The following is a 21,940-nucleotide window of genomic DNA, read 5'->3' on the forward strand; positions in this document are numbered from 1 at the left end:
GTAGCGATGGTGCTGTGGCGCAGGCAGGCTACTCTTCTTCGTTACAATAGAATTAAAAAGGTTGCTTCGTCTAGGGGTGAATAAGGAAGCACATGGTGAACATTGCTCCCCTCTAATGCTAGTTGAGGTACCAGGGAAAAATCCACGACCATGCGTGGATTATCGAAAGATGAATACCATCCCGAAATACCAATCTACCCCTTGCCAAATATAGAGGAGAGAGTAGAACTCATAAGGAGGGCTGCATCAATTTCAACCCTAGATCCTAGTGAGATGATATTAGCAGGTGCCCTTAACAGGACGAGCCAGTCGCTACGCGGCCTTTGTGACCCCTTTAGGGGTTTACCAGCCAGTTATCATGAGCTTTGGCTTGAAGAATGCGCCGTTCTGTCTTTCAAGGCTTATGGATCAGGTGCTTGAAGGACTACAAGAATTTTCGCTGCCCTATCTGGATGATGTGGCTGTGTTTTCTAATGACTGGGAGTCTCACTTGCAACATACCCGAACGGTGCTTAAAGGAATCCGAGGAGCGGGCTTTACAATCTAACCCGAGAAGTATCAGTTCAGCCAGGCTCGTATCACGTATTTGGGGCATGAAATAGGACACGGGAAGCCGGAACCTTTGAACAGTGGCGGTCATAGTTAACTTTCTGCGGCCCGTAACAAAAACGGATGTGCGGTAATTTCTGGGAATGACTGGGTATTGCCAGTACTATATTCGAAATTATTCGGAGCTTGCCAGTCCGCTACCTGACAGCCTCCGGAAGCGTGAATCAGAAGGGGTCACTTGGAGCGCCGATAGGGAAGAGGCTTTCCAGAATATGAAGAAAGCTTTGTCTTCACGGCCTGTACTTGTCTTTCCAGAGTTTTGCAGTGAATTCTTGTCACGCCAGCAACCATCGTCTAGGTGCCGTCCTTGCCCAACTAAACGAACGCGCAGCAGAGTATCCTATGCTGTACCTGAGTCGAAAACTGACACCGCTAGAAGAGACGTTTGGCACCTCGAAGAAAGAGTGTTTGGGCATAGTATGGGCCATTCAAAAGCTAGGATACTATATTCAAGGCACTAAATTCACGGTCGATAGCGACCATTGCTCTCTTGCATGGCTGAATCAAATGTCAGGAAAAAACGGGTGACTACTGAGATGGAGTCACATCTTGCAGAAATACAACTTCGAGGTCAATTATGAGAAAAGGAGCCAGAATAAGAATGCAGATGGTCTGAGCCGCCGATTTTAAGCAACGACCTCAAAGTACATTTTTATGAGCGTGTTTTGTGCGTATAGCTACTGTGGTGTTATTGAGTTAGGCAACCTATTTCTGTCTTGTAGAGCGGACCACGACTAGAAATGAGAAAGACCGAGAGATGTCTTTCTCATTTCGATATTGTAAAGCGATGCGGCGAACATAGCGTCCGGTAGGCGTGTCGCTCGGGCACGCCGACGAGTGCGTGCGTGTGCCTGTGCATTCCAAAATGAGGTGGACACAACGAAGCGAGGGCTGGGCCCTCGAGATGCCGTGTGACATAGCCATCACTACTAGAACGATCCCCGAGGCCACGACCGAACATCGACGCTTCAGAAAACCGGACATCTGCTCACCCTCAGGTCGAATCTCTTGGCGGCGGACGTGCTTGTTACGCCCCAACACCAAAAAGGCGTTAAGTGGACGTTCGCCCCAAGGCAACCACCCACCCATCCATCAGCGCCTATACAGACGTCAACACAGCGTGGACACCGACTCTTGACGGGTCCTAAAAGTGGCTACCACCCCACCATTATCTAGCAGTCTGAGATAAGAATGAAAGAGGAGACAACGACGGCGACTTGGGAGGCGCAGTTAATTTGACGTTTTCCACGAGGCAAACCACCACCCTTACATTAGTGCCTATCCAAAGGTCAACGCAGCGTGGACACTGACTCTTGAAAGGTCCCAAAAATGGCTACCACCCCACCATTAGCTAGCAGCCTGAGATAAGAATGAAAGGGGGGAAACAACGACGGCGACCTGGGAGGCGCAGTTAATTAGACGTTTTCCACGAGGCAAGCCACCACCCATCCATCAGTGCCTATCCAGAGGTCACCGCAACGTGGACACCGACTCTTGACGAGTCCACAAAAGGGCACAAACACCACCATTACCTCACAGCCTGAACTAAGGATGAAAGCGGGACCCCATCCAAGGCTACCAAATAACGACGGTGACCTTGCATTCGCAGGTTGCTTTCTTGCCACATATTCCAAACTATTGGGCTTCGGAGGCGGGGTTACTGTGGAGTGCTGCGAGCATGGATGTGGTATCAGAATGGATCCAACGATTGTGACTTGCTGCTGGACAGTGTTCAGATTCCCTATTCGACTCGCCTAGGGAAGACGGCGGTATTAAAAGCGGCGACTTTTTGAGCAGTGGGACAGATGGTCCTGATATGAACTCGGTCGTTTGACTTCCTCCTGTATGAAGTAGACTTCCTTAACTGGAGCCGTGTAACTATGCCAATAAGCCCTTTTTCCTTCATTCCTACAACCTGACGCAGCAGTCGATGGGTTTGGTGGATTCCTTGCCCTAAACGGCACCCTAAGCCGCAACAACGGAGTTCTTCGAAACCAAAGGGTCGACCGTTCAGAGAAATCACTGTCCTGCCTTGATGAACTGTACATATTGGAGATGTACTGCCTGGAGCTTTCCATGCTGCATGAATCGCTGTACCGGCAGCATGCGTAGACGTTATTGACCGCGAGATCGAGCGAAGGCGCCGCCTGGCGGACACTGGTGGAGCCACGATATAGTGTGGATGGTGCGTTGTGTCGTCTGCTGGCCGCAACTTGTTTGCATCTCCTCGTACGGCTCCCATATCCTCTGAAGTATGTTTATTCCGTGATTTCTGCGCAGAGGTAAATGGTGTATGCATTTTTTGACGATATAGAGACTCATTTGGCTTTGCGTTGTGGCCTATCATCATCATCATCATCATCAACCTAGTTATGCCCACTGCAGGGCAAAGGCCTCTCCCATACTTCTCCAACTACCCCGGTCATGTACTAATTGTGGCCATGTTGTCCCTGCAAACTTCTTAATCTCATCCGCCCACCTAACTTTCTGCCGCCCTCCACTACGCTTTCCTTCCCTTGGAATCCATTCCGTAACTCTTCATGACCATCGGTTATCTTCCCTCCTCATTAAGTTTCCTGCCCATGCCCATTTCTTTTTCTTGATTTCAACTAAGATATCATTAACTCGCGTTTGTTCCCTCACCCAATCTGCTCTTTTCTTATCCCTTAACGTTACACCTATCATTCTTCTTTCCGTAGCTCGTTGCGTCGTCCTCAATTTAAGTAGAACCCTTTTCGTAAGCCTCCAGGTTTTTGCCCCGTACGGGAGTACTGGTAGGACACAGCTGTTATAAACTTTCCTCTTGAGGGATAATGGCAACCTGCTGTTCATGATCTCAGAATGCCTGCCAAACGCACCCCAGCCCATTTTTATTCTTCTGATTATTTCAGTCTCATGATCCGGATCCGCAGTCACTACCTGTCCTAAGTAGATGTATTCCCTTACCACTTCCAGTGCCTCACTACCTATTGTAAACTGCTGTTCCCTTCCGAGACTGTTAAACATTATTTAGCTTTCTGCAGATTAATTTTTTCACCCGCCCTTCGGCTTTGCCTCTCCAGGTCAGTGAGCATCCATTGCAGTTGGTCCCCTGAGTTACTAAGCAAGGCAATATCATCAGCGAATCGCAAGTTACTAAGATATTCTCCATTAACTCTTATCCCCAATTCTTCCCAATCCAGGTCTCTGATTACCTCCTGTAAACACGCTGTGAATAGCATCGGAGAGATCGTATCTCCCTGCCTGACGCCTTTCTTTGTTGGGATTCTGTTGCTTTGTTTATGAAGGACTACGGTGGCTGTGGAGCCGCTACAGATATCTTTCAGTATTTTTACATACGGCTCGTCTACACCCTGATTCCGCAATGCCTCCATGACTGCTGAGGTTTCGACTGAATCAAACGCTTTCTCGTAATCAATGAAGGCTATATATAAAGGTTGGTTATATTCCGCACATTTTTCTATCACCTGATTGATAGTGTGAATATGGTCTATTGTTGAGTAGCCTTTACGGAATCCTGCCTGGACCTTTGGTTGACGGAAGTCTAAGGTGTTCCTGATTCTATTTGCAATTACCTTAGTAAATACTTTGTAGGCAGCGGACAGTAAACTGATCGGTCTATAATTTTTCAAGTCTTTGGCGTCCCCTTTCTTATAGATTAGGATTATGTTAGCGTTTTTCCAAGATTCCGGTACGCTCGAAGTCCTGAGGCATTGCGTATACAGGGTGGCCAGTTTCTCTAGAACAATCTGCCCACCATCCTTCAACAAATCTGCTGTTACTTGATCCTCCCCAGCTGCCTTCCCCCTTTGCATAGCTCCCAAGGCTTTCTTTACTTCGTCCGGTGTTACCTGTGGGATTTCCATTTCCTCTAGACTATTCTCTATTCCATGATCGTCGTGGGTGCCACTGGTACTGTATAAATCTCTATAGAAGTCCTCAGCCACTTGAACTATCTCATCCATATTAGTAATGATATTGCCAGCTTTGTCTCTTAACGCATACATCTGATTCTTGCCAATACCTAGTTTCTTCTTCACTGCTTTTAGGCTTCCTCCATTCCTGAGAGCATGTTCAATTCTATCCATGTTATACTTCCTTATGTCAGCTGTCTTACGCTTGTTGGTTAACTTCGAAAGTTCTGCCAGTTTTATTCTAGCTGTAGGGTTAGAGACTTTCATACATTGGCGTTTCTTGATCAGATCTTTCGTCTCCTGCGATAGCTTACTGGTATCCTGTCTAACGGAGTTACCACCGACTTCTACTGCACACTCCTTAATGATGCCCACAAGATTGTCGTTCATTGCTTCAACACTAAGGTCCTCTTCCTGAGTCAAAGCCGAATACCTGTTCTGTAGCTTGATCTGGAATTCCTCTATTTTCCCTGACCTGCGACGCTGCAGAGGGTGCTAAGAATCCCTGGCTCCGGACAGGCCGCCATTGGAATATGAACCTGGCAACGTTTAACGCTAGAACGTTATCTAGTGAGGCGAGTCTAGTAGTGCTATTGGAGGAATTAGAGGGCAGTAAATGGGATATAATAGGGCTCAGTGAAGTTAGGAGGCCAAAAGAAGCATATACAGTGCTAAAAAGCGGGCACGTCCTGTGCTACCGGGGCTTAGCGGAGAGACGAGAACTAGGAGTCGGATTCCTGATTAATAAGAACATAGCTGGTAACATACAGGAATTCTATAGCATTAACGAGAGGGTGGCAGGTCTTGTTGTGAAACTTAATAAGAAGTACAAAACGAAGGTTATACAGGTCTACGCCCCTACATCCAGTCATGATGACCAGGAAGTCGAAAGCTTCTATGAAGACGTGGAATCGGCGATGGGTAAAGTCAAAACAAAATACAGTATACTGATGGGCGACTTCAATGCCAAGGTAGGCAAGAAGCAGGCTGGAGACAAGGCAGTGGGGGAATATGGCATAGGCACTAGGAATAGCAGGGGAGAGTTATTAGTAGAGTTTGCGGAACAGAATAATATGCGGATAATGAACACCTTCCGCAAACGAGATAGCCGAAAGTGGACGTGGAGGAGCCCGAACGGCGAGACTAGAAATGAAATAGACTTCATACTCTGCGCTAACCCTGGCATCATACAAGATGTGGACGTGCTCAGCAGCAAGGTGGCCTATACTCTGCAATGAAATCAGTGACTGCACGTGTCGAGATCGCGATGTGTGATTATCGCGCCCTCAGTGTGTAGGAATCATTCAAATTTAAGGTTGCATTGTTATTTACACACTTCCCAAAAAAGCATTCGGCATCGCTTTAAACAAATGAAGTGGTCGCTGCAATACCCAAACGCAGCGCTTTAACCCCCCGATTCGTTGTGGCGATCATTCCTCAATCTTTGTGATACCGGGAAACATCAAGGAGGTGGTGGGAGATCACTCAGCAATGAAAAGAAAATCTCAAGCCCTCATAAGATGTGGCAGGATACAATTGATCTTAGGGTTATATTTGCATATTTGTGGTTAACACTGTGGTTAGTGGTTATGCGACCACTCTTAGCTGTTTCTGGCGCGTCCTTCTGTTATGTGAATATCCCACTACGCAGAAATGTAACCTGGCCTCGCAAGTAAATTTTTCGCGCTCTGGTACTTTTAGTATCGGCTGTAAAGTGGAAATACAGTATTACAAGAGGATAATGTGTAGCATTGCAGACGCTGGAGACACATCCTTAGGAAATAAAGGTTGTAGTAGTTACAACCTGGTGCCACACGATTTGCTATCTTGGTATAATGGCAGTTGGTAACGATATACGTAGCAACATAACTGGCTAAACGAGGTATCCACTGTTACTAATGGGTTTTAGGTACGAATTACAAACGCAGTTAGGACCACATAATACCAAGTTCCTCTCTTACATTAGACCAGCTGTGGCGTAGTTCACAGTGGGTCTGATATATAAGTTATAGTAAAGAAACTTCTGCATCCGATGCTTTGTTCGGAATTGGCAGCTGAGGCCCATTAGTACCAGTGTCTAGTTTGTTTAGTCAGTTATATTACTAAGTCTGTCATTACCAACTGCAGTTGTACTAAGGTAGCAAGCGGTGTTACACTAGTAACTACTACGACCTCTTTTTTTAAATTGCAGGACGACGTAAATTTTAGTTACCGGTGGTTAATATAATGCGCTTTTTAGGGTGGTGTTGTTAGCTTAACAGAGGGTAGCTAGCGGTAAATATCTTCAGAAGTAAAGAAAACAACGCAATAAAGTTGGCTCTTAAAATATTTTAAGATTATTCGCACTATTATCATGCACACAATCATGTAGAACACTCACGTGGTAAAATTCTAAGTTTTTATTCTTACCCGCGAAAAAAACTAACTGTGAAGCCACGAGGCTATACTGCCACTGCGCTGTCAGTCATAGTGCCGGACCTTGTTTAACTAAACTTAGTACCTATATTGTATTTGACGGAGAATCGAAAAAGAAGTGAAAGGTAGTTACGTATACGTACAAGCGGTGAAGTAGAGTCACAATAACTAGATACATTAACTTCACTGCATAGGAATACAGGCACCTTTATGACCCGCGCAAGAATAGACGAAAGTTGAGTTCCACAAAAGCAGCGCCAACAGAATAGGCCGAACGCAAGCAGAACACCAAGAAAAAGCACCATTTATGTACCGGACCAGAAACTGCATTTTGCGCTCCTAGCATACATATAATTTTCTGGTCATTTAGTGCAAAAAATGTGAGAGTAGAGAGGGCAATATATGATCAGTTGACTGCACTCAGTGGGTTTTATTACAAACAGCTCGCCCAAATCGCTCACAGCGAAGCGGCGAACGGTACATTTCAGTGCGCGCCGCGGAACGCCCACGCACACTAAAGCAGCGAGGGTGCTGCCACCTATATCGCGTCGCGCGGCCAATAGCACCGGATTCTCCGCTGTATAATAATTTTAATAGAAAACTCTATATAAGACTAGCGCGTCGCGATCCAGAGTTCAGACTGCCGCGGTGGCGTGTGTTCGATACGCAGTGGAGTCATGGGCGAAGGTCTGCGTATATTATCAACTCCTTAACGACGCGGCCTTCGTATAATTGCCGTGTCAGTGGAGCCTGTACATGCCACGCAGCCACTGATAGATCTCGTTTTGCAGCAGCAATGCCGTTAATGTTATTATTGTAGACAATGCCGCTAATGAGGACATCATGTGTGACACATCTACGCGCATGCACTGATGTTTGTCTGCTCACTATATAAGCACGTAAACAAATATGCGAGAATACTTTATCTATGCTCTGGAAAATAAAGGGGAAAATCACGATTTGGTGTGGGAATAGTCGCGGTGATTGACTTGTTCGGACTTCTCTCTGTGATCAATTGGGCCCCTAAAAAAGGGGCAGCTAGAGCTGATCTCGCGCCCCCTTCGTGATCAGTCAGGCTATGCCTGTGAATTTGTTCTTCCTTGAATGGAAAGCGAGAGGAAGCTTTGGGTACTCTTCGTGGTGGTACAGTAGCTATAGAGTTCTGCTGCACACGTGCTCGCCATATTACGATGCAGCTAGAAAGCAAAATACGCAGGTGTACATACATTCGGCTGTAGGCTAAACAAGCCCGACGATCAAAATCATTCCGTAGTCCCTCATTATGAGGTCTCATAGTCATATGTGCCCCTTTGTGTTGTTAAATGCACATATATCATTGTGCATTTGTGTTCCATGCGGTAAGATATAAAACTACATGGTTCAATGTGAAAGAAATGTCGAAACTATGTCATTTCCCTCCTACGTAACCTGTGCCTTCGGGAAACAGCACAACTACGCGCCGCCTATGGCGACTACATCGAATACCGTTTTTTTTTTCTTTTTTTCACTTTTATGCTTGCAGCTTTCTCGCGAAACGCACTGCTAACACGGCCCTCACAAGCAGCACGCGTTTGTTCCTCGCATATTTGAACAACTCGTTGGTTTGTGGCGTGGACTAACAATGAATATGTGTGGTACTAAAAGTCACAAACCACTATTTAATATAGTACTCGTGCGCGCTAACAAAAAAAAATAGCTAACATAGTATTTCCTTTTGTAGGCTCCGCTCGGCGTGTGGAACCGGAATGGCAAATTGTTTAGAAATGGCTGTAATGAGTAATGTAGTAATGAAAGTAATGAAAGGCATGGTTTCATAGTAATGAAACCAAGCCTTAAAATCCTTGCGTGATGGCAAGCGTATTCGACTGCCATCTGCAATAAAGAAGTTACCTTCTTCAGTGCTTCACGCACATACACTTGCACACCATGGCCCACAAAAGGTGGAATCATCGCGTCGTATCCGCGACGGGCGCATTTTCTGCATTACAGCTCTCAATACTACTTGACCTGGATGCTCTCTTCATCGACGCCAACGTGTCGAAACGAACTTTGCATCAGTATACCGTGTACATAGGAAGAAGTATTCAGCACTGTGGTACGTGGGCGAAAGACCTCGTGTACGTCTTCTACACCAGCTCGCGAATTCCTGAAACAACAGCTAAGAAAAAGGTCCAGCTTCGCCCGAAAAGTGCAGCGTTCATAGCGATACAAAAGTATTAGACAAATACGCGAAGTAAGCTTTGTAATTATATCTACCGTATGAATTACAGTGGATATTTTGTTACTAATTAAATTAGTGAGCACGGCGTTACGCGCGCGATGAAATACATGAACTGATCTTACTCGATGACCGCAAACACACGTTATCCCAACCCAGGCAGCGGGGACCAAACGCTTCGGGCTACGTGCCGCTTCAACGCACGTTCGAAACTTCAGAGTACACAACCCCCGACAATAAGAGCACGAGCAGGCAGCAAACATGAAGACATTAGCCAGCTTGGCTCGCCCCATCTTTGTGCTCGCCGCAGATACCTTCAAGACAGGCCGTGCTGGCCGAATATGCGCTCAGCCGCGCCATGCGCACCTACTGCCGGGCCAGGAGACGCGCGCTCTGCTACCACATGCTTTTTCACGATGCATACTATGAAGGTGAGCGACATTTCAAGGAATAATTGTGGCCATTTCTTCTGAGTCGCTCCTTTAATTCGTGAACTTCTTGCAGCTGCAACTCACGATTTGACAAACGGTTATATTTAGTTCAGTTGTGCTTTTCTACGTTTCTTATTTCATCAGTAATTTTTTTTTAAAACCTAGACAGGTTTTAAAGGTCTATACGGCCCACGAGCCGCCTGAAGTGCACCAATAAGTTTTGATGTCTCACAGCCAGACCTCGCAGTGTCTCCTGTCGGACAATCTTGCGCTAACGGCCTTTTGCATCATCGACGGCTGTGATTAAGATTTGAAGCTTTCAAGCACCACACTGCCTACGCGGAAAATACTCTCGCGATGCTAGTCATTCCAAGTCATCTTTCCTATAACAAGGATATACGTATATAGGGTCAGAGAGCTGAACAGGGTTGTGGCGTAGTGCACTTCATAGAATTATGGACTGGTTTACAAGGCATGCAGCAAACGCACATCAAAAGGCGATCGTCGTGACGTACAACGCAAAGTGATGTAAGATGAAAACTTGTTACACGCTGCTGACATGGAGCCAGCCACCGGCGAGCGCTTGATGCGAAGCGCCCTAGATGATGTGCACATCAGCTGTTAATGGCACAGTGCCCATCATTCGGACGACAGCTACCTGAGTGGCGTGCGTCCGTTTGTGGGCTTCCCTACGCTTAGCTATGGTAGCTCGAGACATAGTTTAGTTTCCACACTTTGCGCGGTGCGTTTCGTCACTCACTCTCGGCCATCTTGTATTGAATACACCGGCGGTCGTCCAATAGGCGAAGTTAAGCTGCATTGTGCATGGTAAGCACATAGGGGAGACCACGTGGGCACTTACTTCTTTTTTAAAGTGTCAGCGTTGTCTTTTACGTACGGAGATTTCTGGCTGTGCGGAATCAACAATGCTGCTTTATTTTACATTGCACTGCGGCGGCGGCGGCGGCATTTCTCATCGTAGCTTTTAGTATAGTGGCTAGCCGGGCTTGTTGGGACGAGCACATTCTTTTGCAAACAGCGCGAACAACGGGACACAGGAAGAGGCACACGACACAGGCGCTGTGTCGTGCGCCTCTTTCTGTGTCCCGTTATTCGCGCTGTTTGCAAAAGAATGTATCTTTTAGGATGACGGGCCTTCTTTTTAATCGCGGCGGGATGGAGAGCAAGCGTATGGAGGGCTTGTCGGAGGCGCTTCTTCCGTGTTTCTAACGTGTTACCAAACATGGCACCAGGGCGTATAGACTCTTTGTCGCGGACATACCAGCGACAAGTTGCTTGAGCCTGTCCGCTTCCCGCTGCTCTTCGACGGGCCCCTCCGGGTGGCGCCACGGAACAACGAATGCCCTGGCGGCTTCTCCGTACTGCGCATGCGGTACTCCTGCCACAACCACGTGCTGCACTTGAGAATCGGCGGCCAGTAGCTCTTCGATCTCGGCCGGTGGCACCTGCTGGTCCATGCACTTGATCAGTTCCTTGTAGCGGCTGCACACGAAGATGCGGCCGTCGGCCGAGTAGTAGCCCATGTCACCTGCGGCGGTACAACCGCGATGGAAGGTATTGTACCCTGCATCGTCATGTTCCGACATGCGCTCAGTACGACGTGCTAGATTTCTACAAATGCCTGCTCTGTCAAGTGACGCTAATTTAAGAAGAAATACGAAATTATTCCTGCCCAATTGACATGTCCGGCTAGACGTGGGATACAATCTCCCCACTCTTCATTCACCATTTCTTCGACGTCTCGGGAGAGCACCCACAAGATAAAAACGCTAAGTGCCTGGAGAGCAAGCCAGACGGACATCACAGCTTATACTTCAAAAAGTGCATTTATATCTTCAGAAAAGTTCACAGTATTTGCAAAGAAAAACAAACGGCCGGTACAACCCGAAATCAAATTTTACTTGTGGGTCTCATGCCCTAAATTGATTTCAGCCAAATGTGACGTGAGCATACATAAAACATCATCTGCACATACATAAAGTGGGCTGATAACCAAGATGCATGCATTCGCTTAAATTTACATCATTTAAATACAGGAATGCTTGTCTGCCAGTGTTACGTTTCAACAGTCTCCAATAACGTGTTGCCTTGAAGCGTATAGTTATTCAGAAAGTGAAAAGTTCAGTTCTTATCCATGTGTGGCTGTTAATGTCGAAACATTTTAAGCACGCTGAGAGGAACAATTATCGACAATGATTACACAAGTGATTCGTTTGGGAACGAAAACTGGGAGATGCTTTTCGAAACTTTAGTAAGCAAAAGACAACTAAAGTGCATGTGAGATGAGTTAGGGTGAGGTGAACGCGTTGCCTACAATAATTTACTATTGCGAGAGTTAATGCGCCAGCATGGCAAGATATTTTTTTTATGAACACACCCAATTCAAGCGCTTCCGGTAACATATACACTGTGTGCTTCTTGCTGTGGACGCAGACCGTGAGCACGGTGGCGTGTTTGCATGCGCTTCGGAGGTCATAACAAGCAATACTGTAGCCGACGAAGATGGAATTATCTGTATCACACACTTGACAAAATGGCATTGTCTTGACAATTAATCAATGTCATGCACATGAAAACACCGTGGCGGTGCAATAGAGGGGCGCATGACGTTGATGAGGATCAGCCAAAACATAACGCATATCTGACGATGAAGTATGCGCCATGAATCAGGCGGCTGGTGGAAGACAACGTCGAAAGCACCGACATCACCAATGCCAACAACGACGTTGCAACAAAATACCACATAGTTTTTTACGTAGTAGCGCACACATTTTAAAGCTGCCAATGCCCCATATATGCACCGTTGTAAATTAACAACGAAACAACAACAACAACAACAACAAAAAATGACTTTTGCAGAAACTTTATACGTGGAACTGCGTCAATTTGCTCGAAAAATCAGTCGTAGAATAAATTTTGGCCTGATAACTAATTAATCCCCAGCCCAGAACTTCAAAAGAGCTCATCAACCCCATAAAGGAAGAAGCTTTTAACGCAGCTACTGTGTTCATATTTTGTAACTTAAACATAGACTTACATAAACACTGAACTTCTACAAAGGTATAAGTAAACGATATAAAAGCATTCGCAAATACCACGCTGCCGACACGTCGGGTAGGCTGTTGCTTGGGAGTTGTCCTACAGAATGACGGAAACATAAAATATGGCTCTACAACACAACTTCTCAAGATACTGTCCACAAGGTAACTTTAGCAAGATAAAAAAAAGTAAACATGGGGAACAAAAATGATCTTGGTTGGAATTCAACAGTCCAGAAGTGATCTGGCTTTTCTAGGCTATTAATAATTCAAACAACTTGTCAAACAGCCATTATGAACGTTAGGAAAGAAATAGGCTGTCACGACAAGAAATATAAACACAAATGATGGCGCACCGGTACGAAGGAAGCCATCTTCAAAAATGTCAGCAGTTTCTTTTGGTTTGTTCAGGTAACCCAGGAAAGCACAGGGGCCCTTGATGCAAATTTCTCCTCTCTCCTCAGGTCCCAGAGGCTTTCTGGTGAGCATATCAACCACCTACAAAAAAGGTAATAAAATCAGCTTAACGTATCTGTATAAGCAGCGTGCGTCATTATAAACTGCCCCTTGATTAACAATTTTATGAAAAGTTCTTACTGGCCAAACGGCGCTTCTTTTCGCATAGAGTAGCCTGACGTTAAGAGAAAAAAAAGGATGCAGCTTGAAAAAAAAAAAACAAAAAAACGCTTCGAGAATGTATGCCACTCCGAGCAACTCATAACTCGTACCTTAAATAAAGTGAACCTGTTTAAGGGAGTTTGCCCCCCCCCCCCCCCCCCCTCACTTCCCATTCTTCAGAATCCCTTGGCGGTCTGTTGCGTCATTTCCGAAATCTACCCAAATCGTTGCAAAAATACTTCACAAACTGGACAACCTCGGCCAAGCGGCGATACTGAGCCTTGTTAAGAGCGCTCCCTTTGTGAAACAAATTGCGTCGGTGGTCGCAGCCGCGCTAGGTCAGCGGTTTGTTTATGCGACTGCTTGCTTTTCGTTCGTTGCTCGCGGCACTTGCGCTATATTTTGAAAGGCAGCGCGCGGACTCGTTGGTGAGCGGCAACGGATAAACCGCAGTGTCGTTTGAACTAGCTGTTGGACGCGGAGTGTCATTTCACGGCGGCAACATAAAAAAAAAGGCGAGCGTCTGCTGTACGTTTCAGTTTCGGACAACGCGGACAAAGACGCGATCAAAGTGATCCAAGTGAGTTTAACACGTCAGCAACAAGATCTTCTGCAACATCGAGCTTGAGCTATATATCAATTTATTGCAATCCGCACGCCACAGTGCTTAGAAAAACGTGTACTGTTAATTTTGTACCAAGCCATCCGAGCACGTTCGTTACATTCCTTGTGCGCGCCATTTATTACTCTTACATGTGCATGTCTATGGAAACGACCACTCTTGTTTTAGTCTGTGTGAGCACCACGGCCGTGATGGTTTGTGCAACTCATTTACGCATCGCTTTCTGGGTGTCATCATTGACCGCAACCTCTCGTGTAGTTCTCACTGCGTCTATATGAAGCAGTTAGTTGCCTTTGCTCAGGTCTTCAAATTTCTCTGCTGAAAAAATTGGGTAGACCAGTTCATTCTATGATGAAGCTGTACAGGGTACTGTTTCTCGGACTCCTACGTTACAGTCTACCAGTGTTGTCAAATACATGCAAGACGAATTTTCAAGCTTTGGAGAGCATATAAGGTCAAGCCCTACGCAAGTGTTTAGGGCTGCCTCGGTGCACTTCAACAGCAGCAACAATTGTCATCGCGGGAGACCATATGATCCAGACTCATACAGCTGTTGACTCAGGGTGCACATTCGCCATCTGTCAACGATCCCCAACCACCATTTAGCCTCCCTACCAGGCGAGAGACCTCAAGCGACCTTTTCAAGAGTGATTAGCGCTCATAAAAAGTGCATACCGTCACATTTCACACCGGCGGTGAAGCCCCCATCTCCCCTGCGGTGCCTGCGACAGCCTCAAGTGAAATTTGCTATTCCTGGAATTACAAAGAAGCCAATCATCCACCGCCATCTCTGAAGCAACTTGCGCTCCAATTACTGCACCAGACGTATCATGACCACATACATATATATACCGATGGTTCGACCTCACCTACCAGCTCAACTGCCGCATTCGTCGTTCCAGCTAAGCAGGTTATAGTTCGATTCAAGTTGTCACACATGACTACATCTACGTCGGCAGAACTTGCAGCTCTCTATGGCCCTATGACGTACGCCACCGGAGAGCCAACAGAGAAATGGGTCGTATTTTGTGATTCTAAGGCAGCTCTTCACATTATCAAGTCCGCATTACATCACAGAACTTACGAGCAAGTGATACCTGACATCAGGGAAGTGCACCACCATCTGGAAAAAGGGCGCAACATTATCTTTCAATGGATTCCAGCTCACTGTGGCATCGTCGGCAACAACCTTGCTGACAAGGCTGCCCGGTCAGCCCACGAAGACACTCAGACGCGTCCAACACCTTTGGCGAGGTCGGATGCTGCCAGGGAACTTCACCTACTTGCACGCAAAAAGTCACAAGATCTCTGGAGTTCAAGTACCTTCAATTGCCGATTGCATAAACTGGACCCCACGCTACGGCTACAACTGCCATCTAGCCTTTCTAGCGGCGAAACAACCTTGCTGTGCCGCTTGTAATTGGGAGTGGCTTTCTCCAATGCCTACTCCTATCGTATGTGAATGGCCGAGAGCCCGGTGTGCGACTGCTGTGGGTGCGAGGAAACCATCGAGCACCTGTTGTGTACCTGCCCTCGCTACGATGTACAACGCCTCTCTCTGCGGGCAACTTTACACCGACTGGACTCAAGACCGTTCACCGAGTCAAAGATTCTCGGACCATGGCTACACCCCTCACTGGCACGAAAAGCGATTCGTGCACTAGTGCAATACTTGAACTGCGCCGGCTAAAGAGACCGTTTATAGTGTCCCTGTGTATAGTGTCCCTCCCACACGCACTCAGTGCGTACTCTCTCCCTTTTTTCCTCTTTCTATTCCCCTTTCTCCCACCCCCAGTGCAGCATAGGAAACCGCATGTTCGTCTGTTTGACCTCCCTGCCTTTCCTGTCCTTGATCTCTCTCTTACTTGAAAAGGCTTTTGTACACAACAGCCATATTGCTCACTATGTCCAAGGAAGACAAACTCTATAACTTTTGTTGCTCTTTGGCCAGAACTGCCCCTTGCACCGTCAAAATCAATCAATCAATCAATCAATCAATCAATCAATCAATCAATCAATCAATCAATCAATCTCCTGCTTCACTGGAATGTCGTAGTGCGATTTAAACACAGCGCATGTAAAGAACGCAAACGTTGAGTAGTTCATACTTCCGACCTGACGTTTTTCACGTGGTTCAAAAGTGCTTAGGACTCCTTGGTACGAGAACAACATATTTAACAGAATGATTCATGATCTTGGTTTTGGCGCTGCTCACATGGTATGAGTACTAACAGTTGCAGCGCGTATGACAACAGTCCAAGTAAGTGCTTAATGAGAACCTAATGAGAATGTGCACAATTGCCGATTGTGAATACTGTATTGCAGTCGTTCTTGCAAAACGCGGCCGCCTCATGAACTCCCAGACCGCGTATACGGATCAGGGAGAATTCACTTATTTGCTCTTTCTATTATCTCCTCCCCCTCTCTCTTTCGCTGCTGACGGCGGTTCAGGTTTCAGGAGACTGCGCTAGACAATTAATGCGGTCAGCCACAATTTTCCTTCCCTTCCATTTCCTTTATTTATCTAATTAAAGGTCCGATTAATACTATAACTACCGTTTCCCCAATACAGGCTATCGCATTCGCAGTGTTTCGAAAAGGTCGCATTGTGCACGTAACCACGGCAGTGTTTCTCATGGTCTGGTGCTGCATCGCGCTTCATCCTGGAAGTGGCCAGCATCCAGCGGACAAGCGCACACGTACAACGGTAAGCAGAGGCTGAGCACACGAGTGCATGGCTACGTGCACTCTCTGCAGAGTGCGGGTGCAGTCAGTGCGGCTGCGCACCTAAGGAAACCCGCACATCTGCAGTAACCTGGAGGCTTGGCTTGGTTTCGTCTGCTTAAGTGTTCCGTCACATCAGAGTTGCATGCGATAAATCAAACTTCGCTCGTAGCACTATTGCTCGAGAAGGGTCGTAATGCGAAGGCAGCCTTGCGTTTGCGCGTCGCATGGCGACAGGCCCTGAGCCAATGAGCTGCATCGACCCCAGAAAACTGCTCTCTCTTACGAGTAAGCAATTTAGAACCTTATAACTTCAGACTATTCCACTCTCCTGACGTCTAATACGTAACCACCGGCGCAAAGCTCAAGCGGTGACCCGCAGCATTGTTTGAACCGCCCAATGAAACGCTCTCCTCATTTATAGGGGGTTACTTTTCAAAGAGCTTTCTTTGCCTCTTCCCTCGACTTTCACACTGCTGCTCCTGCTGTGACTGCTGCTGTCTGGCACACCCCGTCGGGCGAGGGGGGGTGATTCAGAGCGTGTGTATACATGAACCAGAGTGAGTCAGAAAGGAAAGGCGACGCGAGAATCTCGTTTCGACCCCACCGCGTCGGATGTGCACAGTACCGTCTGGAGCTCCCAAGGCGTCGCCACCTTAGCCTCTTACAGCTACAATTATCCATGACTCACCTCAAAAGCATTGCAGAAACTGCAGTGCTTTCCTTTCTACTAACGTGCGAGTTCAGAGGGGAGGGGAGAGGGGGGGGAGGTGACGTGAGATGGCAAGGAAACCCAGCTACAGTACGTTCCTGCTATTTCTAAAAAACAAACACCATGCAAATATGTCAAGCGGACAACTTATGCAAGGCGCGCAGAAGCAGAACCGAATTAATTAAAGCACACCGCAGCGTCCAGGCGACACCATAGAAGCAGCCGACGTCAAATCAACACTTGTGTGCCCACCGCATTACTTGTGCGGCTATCGCATTCCTAGAGGTCGTAGATTTGATACAAATCAGGGCAGCCGCATTTCGACGGGGGCGAAATACAAAACGCACGTGTACTCAGGTTTGGGACACGTAAAGTGCATCACGTTGTCAAAATTAATCCGGAGTCCGCCACTACGGGATGCCTCATAATACGATTGTGCTTTTGGCACGTACAGCCCCATTATCCAAGTTTAATACTTTTGTCATGATGCGATATGCCATGTCAGGCAATGGGAATGCTTAAACCTCTCAGATTTTATGAAATATGGCGCGCAACGCCTCAAGCAAACATCTCTCCCTATGTGTTCGGTGTACTAAACAGGAAAACAGCAGTGGTTCACGCAAGGTAACATTGACACCAACTCGCCACTCTCGTGTTAGGCTAAACGCTGAAGAAATTAAGCTTTCACTGTCAGCATCACCGCTAATTATCGTCAAAGGAACCAGCGCAGAAAGCTTCGCTTACATCGATTCCCACACTGCGAGGGATGTGCTTAATTTTTTTTTAAATTTCAAAGCGAATTTCGTTGACCAAGATCACAGTCTGAAATGCGCAAGCCTTTCTTTGCCTACCCAACGAGGAAACCCGCCCGTCCGTCTGCCCGCAAAGTAAGACGACCGCCTTCAAGGTAGAGTCCGCAGCATCGAGCGAATTCACCCTTGTGCTGCCTCTCGCTTCAACGCGAACTAAGTGGCAAGAACACGGCGCACACGAAGCTATCAGCACTCGGAGCACTCTGTCTCCACCAGAGATCGCCTTCGAGATAGGCCCCGCGCGGTTACGCCTTACGCAACCGCCGCTGGAGTACAGTTGATCATGGTTGATATTGGTTCGATGTGGATGGATAAGAGAGAGAGACAGAAATTTATTTACAGAAAGGCAGGGAGGTCGGCCTGAGCTATAACTTGCTCTGGCCTGCTACTCTACACTGGGGAAAAGGTACGGGGAGGGAAAGGGCTGATGAATGGTGATGGTATAAGAGATGCGTATATACAAATTCACAGAGTTGTGGCATCTCTAAAGCCGTGCGTCCAGCCCAGTGGCTTGGAGAAAAGCTATAGCGGCACTTGTTACCAGGACTGCGCTGTTTGAATTAGGCCAAGGACCTAAAATAAACTCGTCTGATAGCGGTCTCTTATGGATCGTTGCAATGGAAGAGACAAGTTTCTGTCGTTCTTGCGCGTACGCGGGACACACGCAAAATATATCTTCAAGTGTTTCTGGCACCTCACAGTATTCACAGTTTGGGCTAGTATCACTGGCACCTATACGATGTCTATAACAGTTGGTGAATGCGACACCAAGGCGAATCCAGTGCACCATGCTCGTGTGGCTTCTTTTGAACTTGTCAGCCACACGAAATTTCATTTCTTGGTCCCATTTCTGTAATCACTTGCGTCGTTGATCTGGTTGGATCCAGTGCTCCAACGTACGGTTGCATATTACGCGACAAAGTAGGGCGTTTGTGTCTTTTCGTGAGAATGGAATTCGTACTTCACAAGCATTATCTAAAGCAGTTTTCGCTTCCGCGTCTGCCGGTTCGTTCCCGATCACGCCACAGTGTGAGGGTATCCATTGAAAGGTGACAGTGTGGCCATTTCGAGTTGCGTGTTCGAGACGATCTGTAATTTCTATAGCCATGGAATAATACGGGCCCCGTCTGAGGACACAGTCAATCGTTTGAAGAGCTGGCTTGCAATCGCAGAATATCGTCCATGCGTGAGGAGGCTCCTCAGAGAGAAATCGAAGCGCCTCCTGGATAGCAACAAGTTCTGCGGCAGTCGATGTTGAGCTATGGTATAGTTTAAACCGCCGAGGGATGATCATATGTGGAATGACGAAGGCTGCAGTGGAGGCATATGGTGTGACAGAGCCATCGGTATACACCTGTGCAGTATGTCCGTACTCTGCAGAAATGTGCAACAGGGTCAGTTGCCTGAGGCCAATAGATGCAACGTGTGACGTTTTAGTAATTCCAGTGATCTGCAATGTAACGACAGGTTTAGGCAGAATCCACGGGGGCATTGTCGGAATACAGGCGGGAGAAAATCCTGACGGCAGAACACTCTAATGGTGCGATATAGTCCTTGAAAAGCTGGAACCTGGGTGGGTGGCAGGGGGCGATGGCAGAGGATGGGGCATGTGTCGGGTCAACACGCGAAGGTACATTCGAAGAGGCTCGCAGAGCGAGTATACCGCAATAGGACAAGCACAAGCTTCCGCTATTGTTCCATTGGTGTTCCATCGTAGAAGGCCCAAACATGTGTGCAATGCTTGAGCTTGAATGCTCTCCAGCGCGCGCACACAGCTAAGTCCCATGCTTGAGAGCGCCGGCATGCTGTACCGTATATACCCTACGAATAGTGCTTGGTACAAGTGGAGTAATGATGACTCCGAGGGGCCCCATCTTCTTCCTGCAACGACGCGAAGGACATGAACAAAACGCTTCAGCTTTGACTTCAGTGCGGCGGCGTGTCTTGACCAAGATAATCCCCGGACTATGACTAAGCCAAGTAATCTGTGGTGTGTAAGCGTAGGTATCGCTACTCAGTTAACGATTGTCGCATACCTGGTCATTTGATTTCACGTGAAAATAATCACGGAACATTTTTCTGCTGGCAGCTGGAGGCCTTGACGCCCCAGATACTTAGTCGTGATTGTCACTGCACGTTGAAGCCTAGCACGCATTTGGGGACGGGTGGCTCCAGATGCCCATATGCACATGTCGTCCGCATATGTGCTAATCTTCACCGTGCTAGGAATTTCAGATGCAAGGCCAATCAATGCAACATTGAAAAGAGTTGGACTGAGAACTCCCCCTTGTGGAACACCTCGATGTATATGGTACTGTCCGGTGTCGCCATCCCTTGTCGGCATATACACCATGCGGCCACTGAGGTAGCTCACAATCCATGCATATAGCCGGCCACCGACGTCTAAATCTTCCAGTGCATCAAGGATTGCATAATTGGATACATTGTCGTATGCACCCTTAATATCCAGAAAAACAGCTCCAACTAACCGACGGCGACTTCTTTCCTGTTCAACAGCGGATACCAAGTCGATAACACCGACGATGGAAGAACGGTCTCTTCTAAATCCGTGCATAAAATCGGGATAGCAATTATTTTTCTCTAGAAACCATTCCAGCCTTGACAAGACAATTCTTTCCATTAATTTGCTCCAATCTCCTCCAACGCTGTCTGTTAAGCTTCTCCAGATGTTGAAGAACATATCGTTGAGCTCGGCGACTGCTCGAAAGATCTGACGTCTGCTCCCTCCCCCTTCATCTTACTAGGGCGGAGGAAGTTGTGCTTAGGAGGCTTCGGGCCGGGGTGGCCCTTACACCGGCTGTTGTCTCAAGGTGGAACTGGTCGCATTTACCACTGGGTGCTACGTGTCCATACTGCTCCATTCCTGTGGTGGAATCAGATGCATACCACCTAATATGGACATGTACGGGTTTACAATCGGAACGCTCGCGTCTCTTACTGCAAGCCGGCCTCCGCTACAGTGTGACAACCAGCTATGACCGCTGGATACATGACAACAGATTCCACAAAACACTGCTTCAATTCATACACAACACAGGCCTCACAGCACACATATAATACACATATACGCTCCAAGAATTATGCCTTAAGGGCAAGCCTTTATCGCAATAAAAAAAAAAAGAAAGATCTGACGGTGACTTTGTTCTTCTGTATCGCCGTTCCGCGCGGCGACGGACTGCACGAAGGGCCTCATACTGTATGTCGGCCGATGATCTGTGCCTCAGTATGCTGACTTCTCCGGTTTTGTCCCGCAGGGTAGAGACAATGATGTCCTCTATTTCGGATGGAGATGTCATACTCTGACAGGCGGTGTCGACAGAGGTCTTACATAAAATCCACTCTTTCTGACGAATGCAACGTGAGGCTGAACGGGGAAACCAGCTAAAGTGAACGTAAGTGGGGAGGGGGTCTCTACCATGAGTCTCTAGATCCCTCGACCAGCATGCTGAAGACAGAAGGCTCCTTGATACAAACGTTAGGTCAAGACAACTGCTGTAAGACGTGCCACGAATAAATGTAAGAGACCCGTCATTGAGCACATGTAGTCCCTGGCTACACATGAAGTCGGCCAAATATTTGCCACGAGAACCCATCAAAGTGCTACCCCACAGCGGATGGTGCGCGTTAAAGTCACCAATCACAATATGAGGACCTTGCGATGCTTGCAGCAGAGACATCATGTGCAAGCAATAGATCCTCGCTCTTGGGTGGATGTATCCTTCAATCACTGTAACCGTGCGACATCAGTGTTTTATGGTAAGGCATACGTAATGATTAGTGGTATG

General features: G+C 47.3%; 1 protein-coding gene across 1 annotated transcript in view; it reads right to left on the reverse strand.

The window, feature by feature from the left end:
- The window catches only part of LOC129381270 (uncharacterized), a 116,745-nt gene that overhangs the window by 39,810 nt on the left and 54,995 nt on the right, over window positions 1-21,940 (reverse strand). Inside the window, exons 7-8 of the mRNA XM_055064000.1 lie at window positions 13,003-13,144; window positions 10,870-11,136 (exon numbers count right to left, since the gene is read on the reverse strand). Coding sequence (XP_054919975.1) covers window positions 10,870-11,136; window positions 13,003-13,144 — 409 coding nt within the window. The remainder of the gene's footprint in view (window positions 1-10,869; window positions 11,137-13,002; window positions 13,145-21,940) is intronic.

Source organism: Dermacentor andersoni, chromosome 1, assembly GCF_023375885.2.
Source record: "Dermacentor andersoni chromosome 1, qqDerAnde1_hic_scaffold, whole genome shotgun sequence".
NCBI lineage: Eukaryota > Metazoa > Arthropoda > Arachnida > Ixodida > Ixodidae > Dermacentor > Dermacentor andersoni.